Source organism: Salmo trutta, chromosome 24 (genome assembly GCF_901001165.1).
Source record: "Salmo trutta chromosome 24, fSalTru1.1, whole genome shotgun sequence".
Taxonomy (NCBI): domain Eukaryota; kingdom Metazoa; phylum Chordata; class Actinopteri; order Salmoniformes; family Salmonidae; genus Salmo; species Salmo trutta.
Window position 1 is genome coordinate 21833292 of NC_042980.1, and position 22593 is coordinate 21855884.

Below are 22593 nucleotides of genomic sequence, written 5' to 3' on the forward strand. Positions count from 1 at the left end.
AGTAATTTATAAGAAGGACAACTTAAAGACCAAAGACAGTAGAGGCGGAGCAGGGATCACCAGAGAGCATACTCACATCACTGGACTGTAGGTAGGCCTTCTTGGCCCGGACCAGGATGGGTGTGTCATGGATGCTGGTGTACTTGTGCTTCATCTTCTCATACTGATCTTTGTATTTGATCTGGGGACGAAACAGAGGAGAAACTGTGTTAGAGCAGCGGTCAAGGGCAAATACTATGGTATCATACTGGGACAGAAGGGTAATATAGTGGTGATGGAGGAATGCAGGAGAAATGACGTTGGAAAGACTTACCTCGCTGAAGGCCACCTTCATAGCCCTGGCGTGGTCCATTATGGGGGTGTTGATCTCCGGAGTGAAGTGGGCCCTCTCCTTGGAGGCCAGGTCAGTGTACATAAACTGTAATTAACAGAAACGTCAGAAATCTCTTTCTTTGTACCTTTTTGTCATTGTTGTGCTTTAAGTTGGCATCAATAGAAATCTTAACACAGCTATCAGTCCTCCAAAGAGTTAAGCAGGTTTATTGTATCTGAGTGAGCTAAGATGAAACACACAAAAAAAACTGTGGGCATCTCCTTTTGACTTGCCTTGTTGCTGAGCTGTTGGGCCCATTTGACTCTCTGGACCTCAAGGGAGTCCAGGGTGGTGGTGCACTTGGTCTTTTCCACATTGCCTTTGGCTCTGTACAACAGCTTAGAACGAGAGATTAAAGATTAACACTGCCAATTCAGACAGAAAGACAGACCTGAGTCTTCCATTACAAGCGGAGTCTCCAACAAGCATCGACCTCGAATAATGGAAGTTAATGGACGTTTTACTGTATTGTGTTAGTATATTGTACTGTATATTATAATATTATATCATAATAATAATATATATATGTGGGAAATGGTGGGAGATATGATAGTGAAGATGACTCACGTTGCTCATGTGGGTCTTTAGCTCAGTGATGCGCTGGTACTCTGGTGTACCCAGGACTACAGTGAAGTTGGCACGGTTCTTCTTTGCCTCAACATCATAGTTGGCCTGTTTTGGGGAGACAAATGAATATGGATTAGCAGATGTATTATAAGCATAGTATAGACATATTATTTACAGTACTTGCAGATTGTGTATACTTAGCTCCTTTGATTGCTGATTGAAGCCATGATAAAATTCAAAAGAAAGGAAAGGCTATCTACCTTGAACTTGCTAATGTTGCGGACAGTGATCATCTCAGGTGTGTCATACAGGAAGCAGCCAACGCCTCTCAGCCACAGAAGGTCCTCCTTGTATCTCAACTGGTGATGGAAACAGAGACAGACAATGGTTACATTACTGTATAATTATTCAATAGGCATGGAGGGATTTAGTAAAGTAACAATAACCTATCAATGAAATTCTTCCCGTATCCTCACTGAAGTTAACTTAAGTTTTCATTGAAAAAAACATATTTCATTGGTCGTATAGGCTAAATGTTGCATGTTTCAGAAGTTGCTTGGCTGCATTGTTTTGAGTGAATGTTATTGGGCGACGTACGTCACTGGTGATCTCATTGACGTGGTTGCAGTGTATCATCTGGGGAGTGATGCCCATGGGGATCATGGTGCCTCTGTTGGCGATGTACTTCTCCTTGTAACACAACTTCACGGAACAAAGGGAGACACACAGTACTTAGAACACGTGGCAAACTTCACAGCGAAGAGAACAAACAAATAAATCCTTTTGAAAAGAAGTGTATGAATGAAAACAGAGATAATCATGACGAATTAGTCTTGTAGCAAGCATCAACACTAAGTAATAGTAACAAACATCAATGACAATAGTCTAGGAGTGATAATGACAGGATGACAAAAGGTCACGTACGTCGCTGACGGCCTTCTGGGTCATCTTGACCTGTCTGATCTCAGGTGTGTCGTAGGTGCTGTGGACCTTATCCTTCTCCTTCTCATACAGCTCACGGTACAGACGCTGGGACAGACAGATGGAGAGGGGAAAGAACATCACCACTACGCCCCAAATAATCATTTTAATGATGTCCACATACCAGGGTCTTGGACTGTACACAGCTATAATTACTCAACATCTTTCAAGGGACTCATAACAAATAGCCACATAGATGGATCATCAATCAAATTGAATAATTCATCAATTAGGATATTTTTCCAATTAGTGGGGGTAGAGGAGAAGATGTTTGTAATCTTACCGGGTTGGTGACCTTGTTGGCGTTCCTGATGTTGACGAAGCTGACACCTTCTGGGTCTAGGGTGTAGTTCGTAGCCTTTGACTTTTCATAGTCATTCTTGTACTTCACCTACACAACACAACAGAAATCCACGTGTGAGTTCCTACCATAGAGATACGATATATAACATTTTATGGTAACTACATCTACTTCACCTAGCTACAGTACAGAAGACAAGTGTGAGTGACACAGTACGTGCCTCTCATAAGTGAAAGTTTGCATCTGAATAGATGTGTGATAATTACCTCAATGAGAATCTTAATGGTTCATATTTTGTACACAAGGTGGGTTTTTTTCTCTATTTTTGGGGGGACGGTTCAAGTAAAAAAAAACGAATAGATGAACATTGAATAAGAGAAAGTGTTGTGTCTTTCTTACGCTGCTGACAACGAGGGTGTTGTGCTTAGCCTGCTTCATGAGAGGATTGTCGTGGGGTAGAGAGTAGCCAGTAGGCATGAACTTCTTGTTGGCCTCTTTGTAGAAGTTCTGAGGAGAATCATGAGAGAGGAAAAACAGAAGGACATAAGATATGAGAATCATAATAAAATTTGCGTATTTTACTTCTATAAACAGTTTGAGGGAGTAGTTACTATTTATGCATTTTTGAAAGTTACGAGTGAGGTATGTTTTGTAAGAGTGTACTTAAAGTAAAGAAATGATCCCCAAAAAAGAAGTGAGGATGGAAGATATCTTACATCACTCTGGTTGTAGTTGGCCAGGCGTGCCCTCTCTGTATCCACGGTGATAGCAGGGGAGGAGTTAGTTCCCTTGACATTGGTGAAGTAGTCATTACGGTAGTGGAGCTGAGAACATGAGAGGAGAGAACTTCATATGATCCATCATGAAAATAATTTGAATTGATATATATAAAAAATATATATTAGGATTTGTTTTTGGTTTATTGAGACAGTTGGATATACAGGGGAGACAGAGTAGGGAAGAGAGACAGTACACAAATGAGAGCCTGGACCAGGAAGTGAACTCTGATTAAATAAGGGTTAAATAAAACAACAAGATGGTGATAAAAAAAATAAGAAACTTTAGCGACAGTACTCACATCGCTCAGGTTCTGAGCACTCTGTTTGGCTGTTTCATAGGTAGGAGTGTCGATGACCATAGAGTACTCCTTGAATGCCTCAATGCCTTTGGCTCTGTACTTGTTCTGGAAGACAAGAACAAACACACAAATACATCCATTAAGAGAAGATAGAAGAGGAGAGGAGAGGAGGAAAGACAGATGAAGAAAGATAGGTGAGAGGCATTGGGGAGGGAGTTTACCTCGCTCTGCAGGTTGTCAGCAGCCTTGACGCGCAAGATCTCAGGGGTGTCCCAAGCATAGCAGCCAATTCCCTTCAGCCAGTTCAGGTCATCCTTGTAGAAGACCTGGGGAGCCACAGGAAAGTTATAAAAGTCATAAGGACAAGCAAGAAGAAGTGCAGCATTTGGGAACTAGAACTTTGAACTACCTAATATAACTATATATATAACTATGTCACAATAGTTTAGAAGTAATCACCAATATTAGTTACTTTTTCTGACACATTCTACTGGATCCTAAATAAATTACTACAACCCAAAATTAAGGAAAATAAAAGTCCTCTTGGTCTTCCTGAAGAATATTTTATATATATGTTATTATAAACAACAAAATTGTTTATAATAAGTAAGGGGAAAAAAAGTGTATTCAATTGAATCATTTAACTTCACATGAATTTGTGATTAAATGCAATGTGAAAACCCAATGTATACAGTTTTCCACATAAAGAAAGTTGATTCAAATATTCAAAGTTCGGATGACTCACGTCGCTGAGCTGCTCGTTGACCTTGCGTGCCTGGGCGTACACCTGCATATCAGGCATACAGATCCACTGGTGCAGGTACTTCCTGTAACCGATCTCACTGACATGGTTCTGAGTTTGACGGGCTGACAAGACATGTAGCATGTCTGGAGGGATGTGATTCTTGGCCTTGGTCTTCTCATAGTCTGCCTTGTACAAGCGCTACATGTAGGGAGGGTACATGAACTATTATGTTATTATGTGGGTACATTTCCATTGATTTAAGATCAATGTGTTTGACTGCCATATGGAAGACAGTAAAGTAAGGAGGCAATAACGAAAAAAGTCAACAAGACTTACGTCAAGACCCATCTGTCCGACTTTGAGGCAGCGGAGAGTTTGTGGGTCGTCCTCCAGGGACTTGGGCAGACTGTAGAGGGACTTGAACTTCTCATAATCCTCCCTGTATTTGACCTATAGGGGAGGAGATCATATGGGTAGATGCAACTTTTTTGTATGTGACGACTGATAATCCTAAACAACAAATTCAAGCAAATGAGGAACATCAAAAGTCAAAAGGGTCTTGGACTATGAGACTATAAAGGGTGATAAGTTGGGTGATAAGTTGAACTCACACTGCTGAGGATGACCTTCTGTTGTTTGGCGTGTTTCATGGCGTGGGAGTCTGATGGCAGCGTGTAACCCTTAGCCTTGATCTGGTCCCAGGCAGATGTATACATTTTCTAGATGACACAAAAGAAAACAAACATCATAAATGAAGTATTTCAATCCTAATAGGTAAACATTACAGTATTTGGAGACACAGTGTACGTCTACAGTAGAGCCACACTTACAGTGCTGTAGATGTCCTTGAGGTTGGCGTTGCGTACGTAGTCGTAGGTATCCAGAATTGTGGTATACATATGCTTTTCCTTATGGTAAGCCTCCCTGTAGTTCAGCTGTTGAGATAAAGAGCATATGTTTTGATACAAAGCGGGTTTTATACATTTCTATACTATTAGAAGTGATGTGTAGTATAGTATGGTATTTATTCTGTACAGTACATCTGACACTCACATCACTGGCCCAGGTGTGACCCAGGATAGCAGTCACATAGGCAGGGGTGTCTGTCACGATGGAGTAGTTGTTGAATTCCTTCTTACCCTCCTCTTTGTATTTGAGCTGCAAGAAAACAAATGCTGAAGATTAATAAACCATAGTCCCCAAGCAGAAATACTCCTTTTGAAGTAGTCTCTATCACTTTTTTTTATTGTCTTTAAGTATTTTTATGATAAAATATATATATATGTATTTATTAATTTATGACAGACTGGTATTCAATCAATAACAAACAAAAGACTATGTAAATCATTGGTATAAATGACAGTAAGTTACAGTATCTTGCTACTCACATCGCTCTGCAGCAGGTAGGCATTCTTGGCGCGGACAATCTCAGGTGTGTCCCAGACATAGCAACCAATACCCTTCATCCAGTTCAGGTCATCTTTGTAGTATACCTAGCAAACAGATAGACAATACCCCAATGCAGAGTTCAGATAGTTGGATTTGATATGATTTTACAAATACTGTGATAGTGTGGGGTAGTGTAGCTAACTAAAGATGTGTTGTGTCCTTTTGCGAAATACACTTTAAAATCTATTAAACTTGAAACGTACATCGCTCAGGATCTCGTTGTTCTTGCGGGCTCTGATAGCGTCCTCCTGTTCGGGGTGGCAGGTCCAGTTGTGCAGGTAGGTGCGGTACAGCACATCACTGAGCATGTCCTGAGACCTCTTAGCCACCACGTTGGGAATGATGTCAGCGGGGATGTGGTTCTTGATCTTGTTGATGTTATACTCCTTCTGGTAATCTCTCTGGAAGAAAGAACAGGGCACTGTGTGGATTATTTTCAAATCAAAAATATAATCAAATCAAATGAAAGTGTATTTGTCCTACGCACATGTTGTACAGAGTACAATTAAATGCTTACATGCAGGATCACCTCTCTACATTGCAACAACAAAATAAGAATATAAGTAAATAAAAAAAATATTAAATGGAAGAAAAATAAATAAATAGAAGAACTATACATAGGAAAATATATCTAAGGAGTAAATATGGCATATTCCTGGTTCCAACAGAGTATCTTTTAAAACGTTTATTTATACAGGTAAGTAATTTAAGAACACATTCTTAATGATGAGCTGCTGTTGTCTTATTGTATCTTTAGAGAAAGTAGCGACCGGATTATCATGTGTGTGATTTACTAGATTATGCTGTGTAGGTTATCAGTATAATATATCTTACTAGATATACTGTAGATATACTACAGTATTATATCTTACTAGATATGCTGTAGATATACTACCGTATTATAGCAGTATTATATCTTACTAGATATACTGTAGATATACTACAGTATTATATCTTACTAGATATACTGTAGATATACTACCATATTATAGCAGTATTATATCTTACTAGATATACTGTAGATATACTACAGTATTATATCTTACTAGATATACTGTAGATATACTACCATATTATAGCAGTATTATATCTTACTAGATATACTGTAGATATACTACAGTATTATAGCAGTATTATATCTTACTAGATATAGTGTAGATATACTATAGTATTATAGCAGTATCATATCTTACCAGGCCCTTCTGTTTCTCCTGTTCTCTACAGCGCATCACCTCAGGGAAGTCCACCAGGGTGCCAGCCAGGTAGTGGCCCTTGGCCTTCTCATGGGCGTCATGGTACTTAGCCTGAAAGGTTTCAGTTTCAAAGAAAGAAAACCTATTGTCATCAATTAAATCAAATTTCAAAATCTAATTTATTTATATAGCCCTTCTTACATCAGCTGATATCTCAAAGTGCTGTACAGAAACCCAGCCTAAAACCCCAAACAGCAAGCAATGCAGGTGTAGAAGCACGGTGGCTAGGAAAAACTCCCTAGAAAGGCCAAAACCTAGGAAGAAACCTAGGCTATGAGGGGTAGCCAGTCCTCTTCTGGCTGTGCCGGGTGGAGGTTATAACAGAACATGGCCAAGATCAATGATTGCTGGGAGTAAAGAGCTCCGTTACCACAGCAACATATGCAACCACTAGCAGTTACTTAAGCAATAAGGCCTGAGGGGGTGTGGTATATGGCCAATATACCACAGTTAAGGGCTGTTCTTGGGCACGACGCAACCCCTGAAACCTTATTGCTATTATAAACTGGTTACCAATGTAATTAGAGCAGTAAGAATAACTGTTTTGTCATACTCGTGGTATACGGTCTTATATACCACGGCTGTCAGCCAATCAGCATTCAGGGCTCAAACCACCCAGTTTATAAGATTGTTTGTAATAATCATCATATTCTTTATAGTTAATCATTTAACAAACACGCATTTAACTATTTGAATTAGATTTAATAGTACTAAAGTCCGTTGTGTTCATTGCTCTTTAAATATTATTTATATCTTATAGTAATAATCATCATATTCTTCATAGTTAATCATAATATTTGTATTGTTGATTGTCAAGAGGATGTAAATTAGACTCACGTCACTGACGATCTCCCTGTTCTTCTTGGCTCCGACTACAGGAATGTACTGAGGGTCCAGCTGGTAACCAGTGGCTTTGCTTTCATCCCAGGCCAGTTTGTAGTATTTCTACAAATGACATCAAAACAATCCTCAATATCAAAATCAGAAGTTACAGATAAATTTTTTTTTAGTAACATCAACATTATAAAATGTATTAGTTTCAACAATATTATTACAATTATTATCAACATTATAAAAAAGATCATTTGCATATAAAATGTGACATTTGTGCAGATAGGTGTTCCTATGAAGACCAAATCATATGGATGTAGAGTACTTTACCTCACTGATAACCTTGGCGACCTCTCTGCTATGGGCCAGCTGGGGTGTGTCCTCTGAGCCGATGTACTTGCCCTTCTCTGCGTTGAAGGTCTCCTTGTACTTCAGCTTTACAACAGAAGGACATACAGGCACAGGTCATGATCAAATCAAAACAACCCACACAACACAACATCCTCACGTTTCTCTAAGCTTAGGAATGGGTCAAAGGCCATCTGAAACAGAGAAAATGTGCATCCAACAAAAGAGACATCCAAAGAGTATGTCGTTTTTTGTCTTTTCTTAACATACTGTATAAGCTAAACTAGTAAAATGATTCACTCACATCACTGAGGTTAAAAGCATTGATGGTGGCCAGGATATGCTCAGGACGATCCACGATGTGTGTGTATTTGGCAAAGTTGTCTTTGGCATCCTTCTTGTAAAGCCTCTGCAAAAAGACAGTAGAGAAAGAGACGTGGTAAGAATCCCCTGAAGGGTAGCAAACACATGCAGTACTAATGACTGACATGTGAGGAGCAGAACGTGCCCAATGAAACCAATAACCACACCAAAAACAGCTTGGATACAGATAGTGGAGCTTACCTCGTTCATGATCTTCTGGGCATTCCTAACTTTGACGTGATCGACACAGTCTGCAGCCATCCATCCACAGCCACGGAGCCATTCCAGATCGGCCTTGTAGACAAACTGCAGCCAGACAGAGGAGAGTTAGACAAACCATCATTTTATCTCGAGGTATTTTCCTGATTTTATTAGGGAGAGAGAGGGGGGTGAGAAAGAGAGAGAGATGGGGAGAGAAGAGAGAGAGAGATGGGGCAAGAGAGACAGAGCGAGAGAGAGGAGATATTTTACTCACGTCACTCTGAAGGTCGTACGCTTTGCGGGCCTGTGTGACGTCAGTGGAGTCTGGCAGACAGGTCCAGTTGTGTAGATGGGTCCTGTAGTGTTTGTCATTGACCTGGACCTGGCATTTCTTGGCCAGCTCGAAAGACAGCATGTCCACTGGCAGATGGAACTTGGTCTTGGACTTATTGAAGTCTTTCTTGTACAGGGCATCAGAGGCGATCTTGGCTGAGTTCAGAGCCAGCACGAGGAGAGGGTCATCCTCGACGCAGCGGGCTCCAATGTGATGGCCAACCTGCTTACGGTATTCTGCCTTGTATTTGTGCTGTGAAAGAGAACAAGCAAGTGTCAAAGTATTGTATTTGGTACAAGAAATATACTTGCTGGTGACCCTCAATTAAATTTGGCGATGAATGGATGCCTGAAGAGCAAGTTAAAGAGACCAAACTACTTGGCGTCACGTTGGACACAGCTCTATCCTGGTCTGAGCATATAGATAACGTTGTCATTAAAACGGGTAAGGGCATTGCTATAACAAGAAAAAGTTCTGAGTATTTAACATCCAGCATTTTGAATCAGGGGATTTCATTTTTGGTCCTGTCACACTTAGAGTACTGTTCAGCTCCTAAAAAACAGGGCTGCCAGATTAGCTCTTCATTGTTCTATCCATATTGAATTTTTTTAAGGAATGCACCATTATTTCTCATGGCTTCCTGTTGAAAGCAAATGACTAGCCAATCTTTTGAATTTCTTGAGGAATGTAATATTTTTCAAGAAACCACAGTACTTTTTATACAAATGACTATATACCAGCAACAAACATAACCACCAAACCACACAGGCAAGTTTAGGTAATCTGATACCCCCCAGACAAAGGACAAATCTCCTCATATCTACAGTAATTAACAGAGCCATCACTGAATGGAATTCTTAACCAACTCACATTTCTCAGGAGGCAAAAGTAAATCCACCTTCAATAAAACAATAAAAGAACATCTAATGCGATGGACCATATGACTGGACAGAGACTTATTCTGGAGAGCATCTACGAATGTTAAATGCATTATCTGTCAGGTATTTTAATTGTGTAACGCCCTGGCCATAGAGAGGGGTTTTTGTTCTTTATTTTGGTTAGGCCAGGGTGTTACATTGGGTGGGCGTTCTATGTTAATTTTTCTATGTTTTTGTATTTTTTTGTTTTGGGCCGTGTGTGTGGCTCCCAATCAGGCACAGCTGTAGTTCATTGTTGCTGATTGGGAGTCACACATAAGTAGCCTGGTTTTCCTTTGGGTTTTTGTGGGTGATTGTTTTCTGTTTAGTGTGTTCCTGACAGAAATGTTGCTAGTTGTTTTTTTGGTTTCTTTTGTATAGTGTTCATTCGATCATTAAATCCTTTCATGATGAACACATCCTCCGCTGCACCTTGGTCTCATTTGAACGACGGCCGTTACAAATTGTCTACAATGTCTAAGTCATAACAAAATTGTTGAATGTTGGTTATGTCTTAATGTAAATTGTAATTGTTTGTAATGTCTGTTTAGGTCTGTGTTGGACCCCAGGAAGATTAGCTGACGTCATGGTGTCCGCTAATGGGGATCCTAATAAAATGATAAAATCAAATTCAAAGTGCCATACTCAGTGGGATTTAATTGACTGTTTATTCATACATACTGCAATAGAGATCTAAGCATTTAGAATTAAAACGGTATTGAGTGAATGGATATTTTGAGTCACTTAAACACTACAAAGTTAGGAACTTAAGTAAATGATGTAGTTCATGTTATCTTTATCAGGAGTGAATGGACACTTACTGTTCCATTACATTTGCATTCAGATGAGATAAGTATTTTTTTGACCTCGATAACCTGTTTAAATAAAGGTGGAAACAGTGATACTCACATCACTCTGGACTTTATTGTTGTGGATGCACTGCTTGATGGGAACAGCATCTCCGGGCATTAAGAAGCCAGTGGCTTTGACCTTATCCCAGTCCTTGGTGTACAGTTTCTGTGAACGGTAAGAGACATAGGACCGGAAATTACAGGAAGTAATGGTAATATTTTGTGACTACACCACGTCTTATGAGCATTTCTTCCTCGAGTTCCCCTCTACCTTCAGTATTGTTGAAGCTTTATTCAGACTGGAAAAGGCATTTTGAGCTTTTCAAATGTCTGAGCACCCTGATCAAATCAAATCAAATGTTATTGGTCACATACACATATTTAGCAGATGTTATTGCAGGTGTAGGGAAAGGCTTGATGTAAAGAAACAAGAGTTATCTTACTGGATGGAGATTCTTGGCCACCTCTCTTGCTGTTGCCAGTACTGGGGTGTCTGTGAGCGTGTACTTAGTCTTCTCCGTGTGCCAGAGTGCACGGTAATTAGCCTGCATAAAATCAAAACACAAAAGCAATTGATTGTACTTATGATGTATTGTATTGTACTTATGATGATTATAATTGGCTCTATTAAGAGTTGCTTCAATAGTCCAATGTTTTTATTTCATCATTTTGATAGCCATTCCCCACAGAAAAAAAAACATTGTGATTCTTTCATGTATTGTAACATGTAAGAATTGGCCCATGTCCCCACCCACCTCATTGAGGATATCTGCAGCGTTCTTAGCGCAAACCAGGTCCATTCGGTCCACAGGGGCTGTGAACGTCTGCTGATCCAACTTGACGCGGTAACCTCTCTGCAAGACAACATCAGCAACAACAGTCAAACCAAAATCAAGCTTCAATCAATTTCATTGCATATTAACCTTTTTCGGTCCACAATTAAAATGATCAGGTAGATGACAGACGCTTGGTGGCATATATTACTACTATTACTATTATATTATTATCAAGTTAATGTATGTAATTATTACATGACATATATTATATTACTTACGTCAGCCAGGACCGCTTGGGCGTGTTTCACTTTCAAGACCCCCACAGACTCATGGGGGTTCCAACCACATCCCCTCAGCCACTCCAGATCAGACTTGTACACAGCCTGGGTAAAGACAATAGGGTGTTTGTATTGGCATAGGAGTCAACGTGCCGCTAAATACTGATTGCCTTTCCCAGATACGACTGAACAGAGGGTTAAAATCAACAAAGATGTATGAGATAAGGATGTCTCTGAAATACTCTCAGACGAATATAGCACATAAAACATTATCATGACCATCTAATTACAATATGATAGAGGGACAAAAAGAGGAACTCACATCGCTCTGCAGATCATAGGTTTTCCTGGCCTGGACGACATCAGTGGAGTCTGGCAGACAGGTCCAGTTGTGCAGGCGAGTTCTGTAGTTGAAGTCGTTGACCTGGACCTGGCATTTCTTGGCCAATTCAATGGTCAGCATGTCCACTGGGAGGTGGAACTTGGTCTTGGACATGTTGAAGTCCTTCTTGTACAGGGCATCACTGGCAATTTTGGCTGAGTTCAGAGCCAACATGATCAGAGGGTCATCATTGACGCTGAGGGCTCCAATGTGGTGGCCAACCTGCTTGCGGTAGCCCTCGTGGTATTTGTACTGAGTGAAAAAAGGGGGGATCAGAGAGTTAATTCCATTGACTCCATTGAATCAAGTGACCTAAATGAAATGGACGCAGACTTCAGTTATTTTCTCTTACGTCGCTGATGATGTCTCTAGATTTTCTGGCCTTCAGCACAGCGATGGCGTCCTCCTTGATGTGGTATCCCTTAGCCTTGTCGGCATCCCAATCCTTAGTGTACAGTTTCTGTGAAATGGAAAGATCATTGAGTCAGTGAGTCAAATAATAATATCTGGGAATACTGTTATATGCGTATGAACCAAAAATCTCAACAGGTTTCTTTATATGTGTATCTGAATCAATGTCTTTATATTATTGCTGACTGAATATGTTCATTGCACTCTGAAAATACTATAAATAAAACAAAAGACACAGTATGTGCCTTGGCAGTGTGCAAAGCGTTCAGTTAAGCAGACTTACGTTGCTGATGGCGATAGCATTAGCCTTGGACAGCACTATAGAAGGTAGGTCATTGTTCAGGTGGATATTGGTCTTCTCAGTATCCCAAACTTCTCTATATTTCCTCTGTGAAAAGCAACAAACACACACAATCAAAGAGTTAATGATAAATCCAACCATTGTTATCGCAGACTAGCTCTATATTTCACAAAATCTCGATCTCCGCTGTTACTAGAAATGCATTTTTACAAAGAGACCAAGAGAACAGGTTAGGTTTGGCTACTCGGACACTTCAATAGGAAAAAACAAAGTACTCACACCACTGAGGGTCTCAGCATTCTGCTTCGACAGGACAATCTCTGGAGAGTCAATGACACTGGTGAACTTGATAGAGCTGGGGGGCTGGCGGTACAGCCTTTCGTTGAGGATGGTTTGGGCATTTTTAGCCTTAATGACATCCACAGAACCCTGAGGCAACCAGCCGCACCCTCTGAGCCACTCCAGATCAGCCCTGTACACCGCCTGGAAGGAAGGAACCATGGTTCAGGTAATCATTACTCCTGATGGGATAGTAGTGTAATAGTTGGTTGAACTTCAATGGTCGATAGGTTAGGATCCAGCAATAGACAATACGGATTGGACTATAATTCTCTGTACTTACGTCACTATGCAGATCGTAGACTTTCCTGGCTTGGACAACATCAGTGTTGTCTGGCATACAGGTCCAGTTGTGCAGTTTAGTTCTGTAGGAGAATTCTTGGATCTGGGACTGGCCTTTCTTGGCCAAGTCGAAAGACATCATGTCAAGTGGGAGATGGAACTTGGTCTTGGTGAGGTGGAAGTCCTTCTTGTAGAGAATATCACTGGAAATCCTGGCGGCATTGGCAGCCATCACAAGCAGAGGGTCATCCTCAATGCATAGGGCTCCAACATGGTGGCCACACTGATTGCGGAAGCCGGCCTTGTACTTGTACTGAAAAAAGAGAGGACTAGCTAAGTATTGAGTTGTTTTTTTTATGATTGCTGCCTATGCTCATTCAGAGGAGATGGATATACAAACTTACATCACTGATGATCTCTCTGCCCTTCTTGGCATGTTGGACAGCAATGGCATCCTTATCCAGGTGATAGCCCTGTCCGATCATCTCGTCAAATCCTTCACGGTAGAGTTTCTGAAATAACACCAAAAATTGAAGAGGTTGCGAGACCTTTAGCTCATATAGATATAGAAATAGATAAAACTAGAGGGAACGAAAACAGCTTGAGGCAAAGTAAGGAGAACCTACGTTGCTCAGGATGATCGCGTTGGCCTTGGCCAGCACAAGCTCTGGAAGCTCATTGCCGACGTGGATGTTGACCTTATCAGCCTCCCACTGTTCAACATACTGGCGCTGAAATATGAGAAAAGGATGGCAATGTTATAAGAAAATAATGTGTTTCACTATTCCTCTGTTTTCAATATTAATCTCTGCATCCTGTGAATCTGAATGTATGTATACCTGAGTTCAATCTCCCTCCACATTTGAAAAAAATAAGTAATTTTACCTTGTCCATTATCTGGGCATTGGCCGCAGCCAAGGCATAAGGCATGCCGTCGGTTTTGGCGGTAAACTTGAAGTTGCTTGGGTGCTGGCGATATTTCCTCTCGCTCAGGATTTCGCTGGCCTTCTTGGCTTTCTCAACGTCGATCGAGCCAATAGGGACCCAGCCAGTGCCTCTGAGCCACTCCAAATCAGCCCTGTACACAGCCTGTTTTATATGAGAGCAACAGAGAGAGAACAATTGGTCAGGAAATAAACGTCAGCGGTATAATATTTGTCTGAAATGATAGGTGTAGCCCACACGACACCTCATCATCTTAATGAGTGATCATAATCTACTTACGTCACTATGCAGAGCATAGACCTTCCTGGCCTGGACGACATCACTAGAGTCTGGCAGACAGGTCCAGTTGTGCAGGCGAGTTCTGTAGTTGAAGTCGTTGACCTGGATCTGGCATTTCTTGGCCAATTCAATGGTCAGCATGTCCACTGGCAGGTGGAATTTAGTCTTGGATTTGTTGAAGTCCTTCTTGTACAGGGCATCACTGGCAATTCTGGCTGAGTTAAGAGCCAGCACGAGGAGAGGGTCATCCTCGACGCAGCGGGCTCCAATGTGATGGCCAACCTGCTTGCGGTAGCCTGTCTTGTACTTGTACTATACCGAACCAAAAAGGTAGAAAGTATGTAATGGGGATTTCAGTAAATAAAAAGTGTACACAGTATTGGTATAGTCAGTTCCTTTGTGATAATGTGATAACAAAATAAGTACTGACATCTTGTACTTGTACTATATAGAGGCAAAAAAGCATATACTTGTACTTTAAGTCAACATCACATAAATTATGATAATCTGTTTGCATCAACCGCTTGAATTTTTTTGAAATAATATGAAAAAAGGAGGAACATATCCTGTACTCACATCACTGATGATTTCTCTACTATGCTTGGCAGCTTTGATGGCGATACAATCGTTTTTCAGGTCATAGCCCTTCTTGTACATCCCCTCCAGTTCGGATTTGTATGTTTTCTGAAGAAGTATATAGAGACACAGCTTAGAAACAAAGCCAACACATTACTAATAATTACTAGAACAGTACTAGAGATATTATTAATTACTAGAGCTTCAGATAAAGTCTTTGGCCACACATCAGCTGTTGAAAGTGTAATATAGTAATGTATGTAGCAAAGGAAGCAAAGAGGACCTACGTTGCTTATGTTGATTGCGTTGGCCTTGGCCAGCACAAGTTCTGGAAGCTCATTACCGACATGGATTTTGACCTTATCAGCATCCCATTGTGCAACATAGTTGCCCTGAAAAACAAGAGAAAACATTATTATGTTATAAGAAAATAATAAGGTAATATTACATGCCATTTTAATATCGCATTTGTCAGACCCAAAGACGCTTGAAAAAAGCTACCAGAAATGCAAGATTGACCATCCAAACCACTGATCTGAGTGAGAGACATAGTTCAAAAAGTATTTATGTATTGAACATTTCACCAACCTTGTTCATGATCTCAGCATTAGCCTTGGCCAGCACCATAGGCATGGAGTGCATGTCGTTGGTATATTTAAGAGTATCTGGTTTCTGCTTGTAAAGGCGGTCGCTCAGGATCTCTGCAGCTTTCTTGGCTTTCAACACATCCAGAGAGCCAATGGGGACCCAGCCAGTACCTCTAATGAACTCCATGTCGGCACGGTAGACAGCCTGAAGGGTGGAAAGCATCAATCAATCAAACAAACAATCACACTTACTAAAAGACATAAAAAAAATTGTAAGTTGTTAATGGAAAAGAAACAAGAATTTGATCCAGTATATGGAGAAGAAGCTTACGTCACTATGCAGATCGTAGACCCTCCTGGCATGGACGACATCACTGGAGTCTGGCAGACAGGTCCAGTTGTGCAGTTTGGTTCTGTAGTTGAAGTCATTGACCTGGATCTGGTTCTTCTTGCACAACTCAAAGGCCATCATGTCCAATGGGAGGTGGAACTTGGTTTTGGACTGGTGGAAGTCCTTCTTGTACAGGGCATCACTGGCAATCTTGGCTGAGTTAATAGCCAGTATGAGCAGAGGGTCATCCTCGACGCAGCGGGCTCCAATGTGGTGGCCAACCTGCTTGCTGTATCCAGCCTTGTACTTGTACTGAAAGAGATCAGAAGATAATTTTTCGAGTTTGTGTACCAACTTCAGTCAGACAAGGGTGCACTTATTGAACATCCTTTCATTATAAATTTGTCAGTGTTTCAAAGAAGACATTCCAAGTGTATTTATGCCTGAGTAATTCACTTTCATTAATTGATTCAGGAATTCAATTCAGAAATTGTTATTAGTATAACGCTTCCTTAGCACTTTAATAATTAGGAAAATGTCTTAAAAGGTTTGCTTACATCAATGATAATGTAGCTTAAGACTTTGGAAATGGTCAAATTATGAAAAAAAATCATGTGAAAAAAGGGGGACAAAAATACAGTACTCACATCGCTGATAATCTCTCTGCCATGCTTGGCAGCCTTGACAGAGATAGCATCGACCGGAAGGTAATAGCCCTTCTTGATGGTCTCGTCAAATCCTTGTCTGTACAGTTTCTATAAAAAGGAGAAAGAACAAGCGTTTAAAAAACGAGTCACAAAACATTGAAGAGGTTTAGAGATATTTAGATAGATAAGACAGATATACAGTACATATATAGATATAGCTAAAACTAGATCAATTTGAGTGAACGAAAACAGATTGAGGTAAAGTAAGGAAGACCTACGTTGCTCAGGGTGATCGCGTTGGCCTTGGCCAGCACAAGCTCTGGAAGCTCATTGCCGACGTGGATTTTGATCTTATCAGCATCCCATTGCTCAACATACTGGCGCTGAAATACGAGATAAAAATTGCTATGTTATGAAAAATAATAATAATAAATAAAACAATTATATATATATGTATATGGTTTTTTTTAAGCAACTCAGTCTGGCTTTAAAATTACTCTTGAAAGTTGTAATAGTAGAATGCACAAGGTATAATTTCTAAATTGGGTAGTGCGTCATCAGTTCCTCTTGTCATGTCAGTCATTGCATACCTTAGAGAGCTATTTATAACTTGGCAGAAATGTCCAGGTCAATTAGCCCATTTTTTATTTAGGTTTTTAAGCCCATTTTGTTGTCATTTTTTGGTCACACAAATATCACATGAATGCACATTAGACATGGGCTTTAAAACTGCTTAATGTTCTCTGCACCCCAAATGTAATGACAAAATGTGTAGAATTGCAGGAAATAAGCTTTAAACCTGCAATATTCTCTCGACCAACAAGAAGGGTGTGAACAGTTTATGTCATGAACAGTGCTTGTGCCCATAGAAATAGACGTGGTGTGTGCGCGGACGCTCAGGGGGGCAGCGGGACACACTCAAACCGGTGCGCCTGGCACCTACTACCATACCGCATTCAAAGGCACCTTCATCTTTTGTCTTGTCATTTCACATTCTGAATGGCACAAATACACAATCCTTGTCTCAATTGTCTCGAAGCTTAAAAATCCTTCTTTAACCTGTCTACTCCCCTTCATCTACACTGATTGAAGTGGATTTAACAAGTGACATCAATCAGGGTTCATAGCTTTCACTTGGATTCACCTGGTCAGTCTATGTTATGAAAGAGCTGAACACTCCGTGTATGTATTAGATACTGCATCTACAGTGCGAGCAAGGAGACCTACAAACCTGACTCAGTTACACCAGCTCTGTCAGGAGGAATGGGACAAAATTCACCCAACTTATTCTGGGAAACGTGTGGAAGGCTACCCGAAACATTTGACCCAAGTTAAACAATTTAAAGGCAATGCTACCAAATACTAATTGAGTGTATGTAAACTTCTGACCCACTGGGAATGTGATGAAAGAAATAAAAGCTGACATAAATCATTCTCTCTACTATTATTCTGACATTTCACATTCTTAAAATAAAATGGTGATCCTATCTGACCAAAGATTAAATGGGATTAAATGTCAGGAATTGTGAAAAACTGAGTTTAAATGTATTTGGCTAAGGTGTATGTAAACTTCTGACTTCAACTGTATTAGATAGGGTCTTGGACTTGGTGTTGGGGTGGACCTTGTCCTCCCATGTCTTAGTGTAGAAATGCTGCAAAATATCATATGAGAATGGCAGCTCCATAAAACCTCGAATTGAATTTTGGTGTTGAATTCTGGTGTAACAGGAAACTGTGTAGTTAGCTGGAAGAAGTTAGTTGAAGTTACCTTGTTCATGATCTGGGCATTACTTTTGGCCAGAACGATATCCATGCTGTCGAGGGGGCTTTTGAAGGCCAGAGTGCTGGGGTGCTGGCGGTATTTCCTCTCACTCAAGATCTCGGCGGCCTTCTTGGCTTTTTCCACATCAAGTGAGCCAATGGGGACCCATCCCATTCCCCTGAGCCACTTCATGTCAGCCCTGTACACCGCCTAAGAGGGATATCATACTCCCATTTCATGTTGCCATCTCAAACATTTTATTACTGGGTTTAACCAGTCCTGGGTGCTTCATTAACAATGTGAGTAAACATTTTACAGGAAAGAGTGGAATTAACTTTTTAAACTTACCTCACTATTAATGTCATAGACATGTCTGGCCTGGACGACATCACTGGAGTCTGGCAGACAGGTCCAGTTGTGCAGGCGAGTTCTGTAGTTGAAGTCATTGACCTGGATCTGGTTCTTCTTGCACAACTCAAAGGCCATCATGTCCAATGGGAGGTGGAACTTGGTCTTGGACTGGTGGAAGTCCTTCTTGTACAGAGCATCACTGGCAATTTTGGCTGAGTTAAGAGCCAGCACGAGGAGAGGGTCATCCTCGACGCAGCGGGCTCCAATGTGATGGCCAACCTGCTTGCGGTAGCCTGTCTTGTACTTGTACTATATCGAACCAAAAAGGTAGAAAGTATGTAATGGGGATTTCAGTAAATTAAAGGTGTACACAGTATTGATATAGTCAGTTCCTTTGTGATAACATGATAACAAAATAAGTACTTACATCACTGATAATTTCCCTGCCGTGCTTGGCTGCGATGATAGCAATGGCATCATTGCGCAAATCATAGCCCTTCTTCTTATCCACTTCCATTGCTTTTCTGTATTGGTTCTGTATGAAGAAGAAAATAAAACATCCACATATATGGATATCTCCACATTAAGTATTATTTTTGAATGTATACATTCATCAGGAGGGTTACCTTTGTGCCATCATTTACTTACCCAACTGTAGTTGGACTTGTTTGCATTGGCCAAAACCACGTCCATTGCATCTGGCATAATGTGGTTCTTGGTCTTGTCCTTCTCCCAGGCCTCAGTGTACGCTTGCTGCAATAACGAGTTTCAAGTTCAAACTAACAATATTAAGTCCCTCTTCATATCATTGTCTCAAATATAATGCAAAGTAGGGGAGATCAGATTACATTAAAGCAGGTTTAAATGATGGAATCATTATTTGAATATAATCTACCAGGGAAAATATACAAAGGCAAAGGATTGGTAAAGATATACCAGTTAGTCAAATACCTTGTTGGCATTATCATTATTTTGTTTAGCCAAAACCATTCCCATGTCTTGAACTGAACTGGTGAACTTGAAGTTGCTTGGGTGCTGACGATACAGCTTCTCACTCAGGACCTCTGTGGCTTTCTTTGCCTTCTCAACATCAAGTGAGCCGATGGGAACCCATCCGATACCTTGCAGGCTCTTGAGATCAGCCTTGTACACAGCCTTGTACACAACAATACCACAAAGGTCAAAATAGCCAGAATAAAAACAATTACACTGGAAAAACATGATGTAGTGAATTCCTACTTACATCACTCGCTATGTCATAGACATGTCTGGCATGGACGACATCACTGGAGTCTGGCAGACAGGTCCAGTTGTGCAGGCGAGTTACATATTTGGCATGGTTGACCTGAATCTGGTTCTTTTTGGCCAACTCAAAGGCCATCATGTCCAATGGGAGGTGGAACTTGGTCTTGGACTGGTGGAAGTCCTTCTTGTACAGAGCATCACTGGCAATCTTAGCTGAGTTGATAGCCAGCATGAGCAGAGGGTCATCCTCGACGCAGCGGGCTCCAATGTGGTGGCCAACCTGCTTACGGTAGCCAGTCTTGTACTTGTGCTACAGAAAGAAAATATGAAATGGCAGTGTTGAGGATTCTCTTAATTTTCCAGAAGTACATTTTATATATTGTGTCATGAAATAGTTAAGAAATATAATCGGTTACGATGGCTAGATGTTCAATGAACTTACATCACTGATAATTTCCCTGCCGTGCTTGGCTGCGATGATAGCAATGGCATCATTGCGCAAATCATAGCCCTTCTTCTTATCCTCTTCCATTGCTTTTCTGTATTGGTTCTGTATGAAGAAGAAAATAAAACATCCATAGATATTGGTATTTCAATTTTTTATTTTATTTCATCTTTATTTAGCCAGGTAGGCAAGTTGAGAACAAGTTCTCATTTACAACTGCGACCTGGCCAAGAATAAAGCAAAGCATTTCGACACATACAACAACACAGAGTTACACATGGAATAAACAAAACATACAGTCAGTAATACAGTTGAAGAAAATCTATATACAGTGTGTGCAAATGAGGTAAGAAAAGGGAGGTAAGGCAATAAATAGGCCATGGTGGCAAAGTAATTACAATATACCAATTAGACACTAGAGTGATTGATGTGCAGAAGATGAATGTGCAAGTAGAGATACAGGGGTGCAAAGGAGCAAGATAAATAAATAAATACAGTATGGGGATGAGGTAATTGGATGGGCTATTTACAGATGGGCTATGTACAGGTGCAGTGATCTGTGAGCTGCTCAGACAGCTGGCGCTTAAAGCTAGTGATGGAGGTAAGAATCTCCAGTTTCAGTGATCTTTGCAATTCATTCCAGTCATTGGCAGCAGAGAACTGGAAGGAAAGACGTCCAAAGTAGGAATTGGCTTTGGGGGTGACTAGAGAGATATATCTGCTGGAGCGCGTGCTATGGGTGGGTGCTGCTATGGTGACCAGTGAGCTGAGATAAGGCGGGGCCTTACCTATCAGAGACTTGTAGATGACCTGAAGCCAGTGTGTTTGGCGATGAGTATGAAGCGAGGGCCAGCCAACGAGAGCGTACAGGTCGCAGTGGTGGATGGTATATGGGGCTTTAGTGACAAAACGGATGGCACTGTGATAGACTGCATCCAATTTGTTGAGTAGAGTGTTGGGGGATATTTTGTAAATGACATCGCTGAAGTCGAGGATTGGTAGGATGGTGAGTTTTACGAGGGTATGTTTGGCAGCATGAGTGAAGGATGCTTTGTTGCGAAATAGGAAGCTGATTCTAGATTTAATTTTGGATTGGAGATGCTTAATGTGTGTCTGGAAGGAGAGTTTACAGTCTAACAAGACACCTAGGTATTTGTAGTTGTCCACATATTCTAAGTCATAACCGTCCAGAGTAGTGATGTTGGGCGGGCAAGTAGATGTGGGCAGCAATCGGTTGAAGAGCAAGCCTTTAGTTTTACTTGCATTTAAGAGCAGTTGGAGGCCACGGAAGGAGAGTTGTATGGCATTGAAGCTCGTCTGGAGGTTAGTTAACACAGTGTCCAAAGAAGGGCCAGAAGTATACAAAATGGTGTCGTCTGCGTAGAGGTGGATCAGAGAATCACCAGCAGCAAGAGCGACATCGTTGATGTATACAGAGAAGAGAGTTGGCCCGAGAATTGAACCCTGTGGCACCCCCATAGAGACTGCCAGAGGTCCTGACAACAGGTCCTCCGATTTGACACACTGAACTCCGTCAGAGAAGTAGTTGGTGAACCAGGCGAGGCAGTCATTTGAGAAACCAAGGCTGTTGAGTCTGCCGATAAGAATGTGGTGATCGACAGAGTCGAAAGCCTTGGCCAGGTCGATGAATACGGCTGCACAGTAATGTCTCTTATTGATGGCAGTTATGATATCGTTTAGGACCTTCAGCGTGGCTGAGGTTCACCCATGACCAGCTCTGAAACCAGATTGCATAGCAGAGAAGGTACGGTGGGATTCGAAATGGTCGGTAATCTGTTTCTTAACTTGGCTTTCGAAGACCTGAGAAAGGCAGGGTAGGATAGATATAGGTCTGTAGCGGTTTAGGTCTAGTGTCTCCCACTTTGAAGAGGGGGATGACCGCGGCAGCTTTCCAATCTTTGGGAATCTCAGACGATACAAAAGAGAGGTTGAACAGGCTAGTAATAGGGGTTGCAACAATTTCGGCAGATCATTTTAGAAAGAGAGGGTCCAGATTGTCTAGCCCGGCTGATTTGTACGTGTCCAGATTTCGCAGCTCTTTCA

At 41.1% G+C, this 22593-nt stretch overlaps 1 protein-coding gene across 25 annotated transcripts in view; it reads right to left on the bottom strand.

Annotated features, from left to right (window-relative positions):
• neb (nebulin) overlaps positions 1-22593 on the bottom strand; it is an 80080-nt gene that overhangs the window by 30112 nt on the left and 27375 nt on the right. For 23 of the 25 annotated variants that reach the window (XM_029711486.1, XM_029711487.1, XM_029711488.1 and 20 more), the window contains 51 exons: positions 20527-20634; positions 20083-20394; positions 19791-19994; positions 19488-19592; positions 19267-19374; positions 18837-19148; positions 18495-18698; positions 17005-17109; positions 16727-16834; positions 16080-16391; positions 15750-15953; positions 15449-15553; positions 15162-15269; positions 14586-14897; positions 14247-14450; positions 13988-14092; positions 13766-13873; positions 13363-13674; positions 13020-13223; positions 12723-12827; positions 12381-12488; positions 11969-12280; positions 11647-11751; positions 11348-11446; positions 11036-11137; positions 10651-10758; positions 8765-9076; positions 8491-8595; positions 8231-8335; positions 7909-8013; positions 7585-7692; positions 6688-6798; positions 5698-5895; positions 5434-5538; positions 5099-5203; positions 4876-4980; positions 4657-4764; positions 4382-4495; positions 4046-4243; positions 3522-3626; positions 3301-3405; positions 2939-3046; positions 2622-2729; positions 2205-2312; positions 1865-1969; positions 1538-1642; positions 1201-1299; positions 941-1045; positions 607-711; positions 314-418; positions 77-181 (listed from right to left, as the gene is read on the bottom strand). In XM_029711486.1, the coding sequence (XP_029567346.1) occupies positions 77-181; positions 314-418; positions 607-711; positions 941-1045; positions 1201-1299; positions 1538-1642; positions 1865-1969; positions 2205-2312; positions 2622-2729; positions 2939-3046; positions 3301-3405; positions 3522-3626; positions 4046-4243; positions 4382-4495; positions 4657-4764; positions 4876-4980; positions 5099-5203; positions 5434-5538; positions 5698-5895; positions 6688-6798; positions 7585-7692; positions 7909-8013; positions 8231-8335; positions 8491-8595; positions 8765-9076; positions 10651-10758; positions 11036-11137; positions 11348-11446; positions 11647-11751; positions 11969-12280; positions 12381-12488; positions 12723-12827; positions 13020-13223; positions 13363-13674; positions 13766-13873; positions 13988-14092; positions 14247-14450; positions 14586-14897; positions 15162-15269; positions 15449-15553; positions 15750-15953; positions 16080-16391; positions 16727-16834; positions 17005-17109; positions 18495-18698; positions 18837-19148; positions 19267-19374; positions 19488-19592; positions 19791-19994; positions 20083-20394; positions 20527-20634 (7521 nt within the window). The remainder of the gene's footprint in view (positions 1-76; positions 182-313; positions 419-606; positions 712-940; positions 1046-1200; positions 1300-1537; positions 1643-1864; positions 1970-2204; positions 2313-2621; positions 2730-2938; positions 3047-3300; positions 3406-3521; positions 3627-4045; positions 4244-4381; positions 4496-4656; positions 4765-4875; positions 4981-5098; positions 5204-5433; positions 5539-5697; positions 5896-6687; positions 6799-7584; positions 7693-7908; positions 8014-8230; positions 8336-8490; positions 8596-8764; positions 9077-10650; positions 10759-11035; positions 11138-11347; positions 11447-11646; positions 11752-11968; positions 12281-12380; positions 12489-12722; positions 12828-13019; positions 13224-13362; positions 13675-13765; positions 13874-13987; positions 14093-14246; positions 14451-14585; positions 14898-15161; positions 15270-15448; positions 15554-15749; positions 15954-16079; positions 16392-16726; positions 16835-17004; positions 17110-18494; positions 18699-18836; positions 19149-19266; positions 19375-19487; positions 19593-19790; positions 19995-20082; positions 20395-20526; positions 20635-22593) is intronic. The other 2 variants (XM_029711485.1, XM_029711491.1) reach the window with 2 other exon arrangements.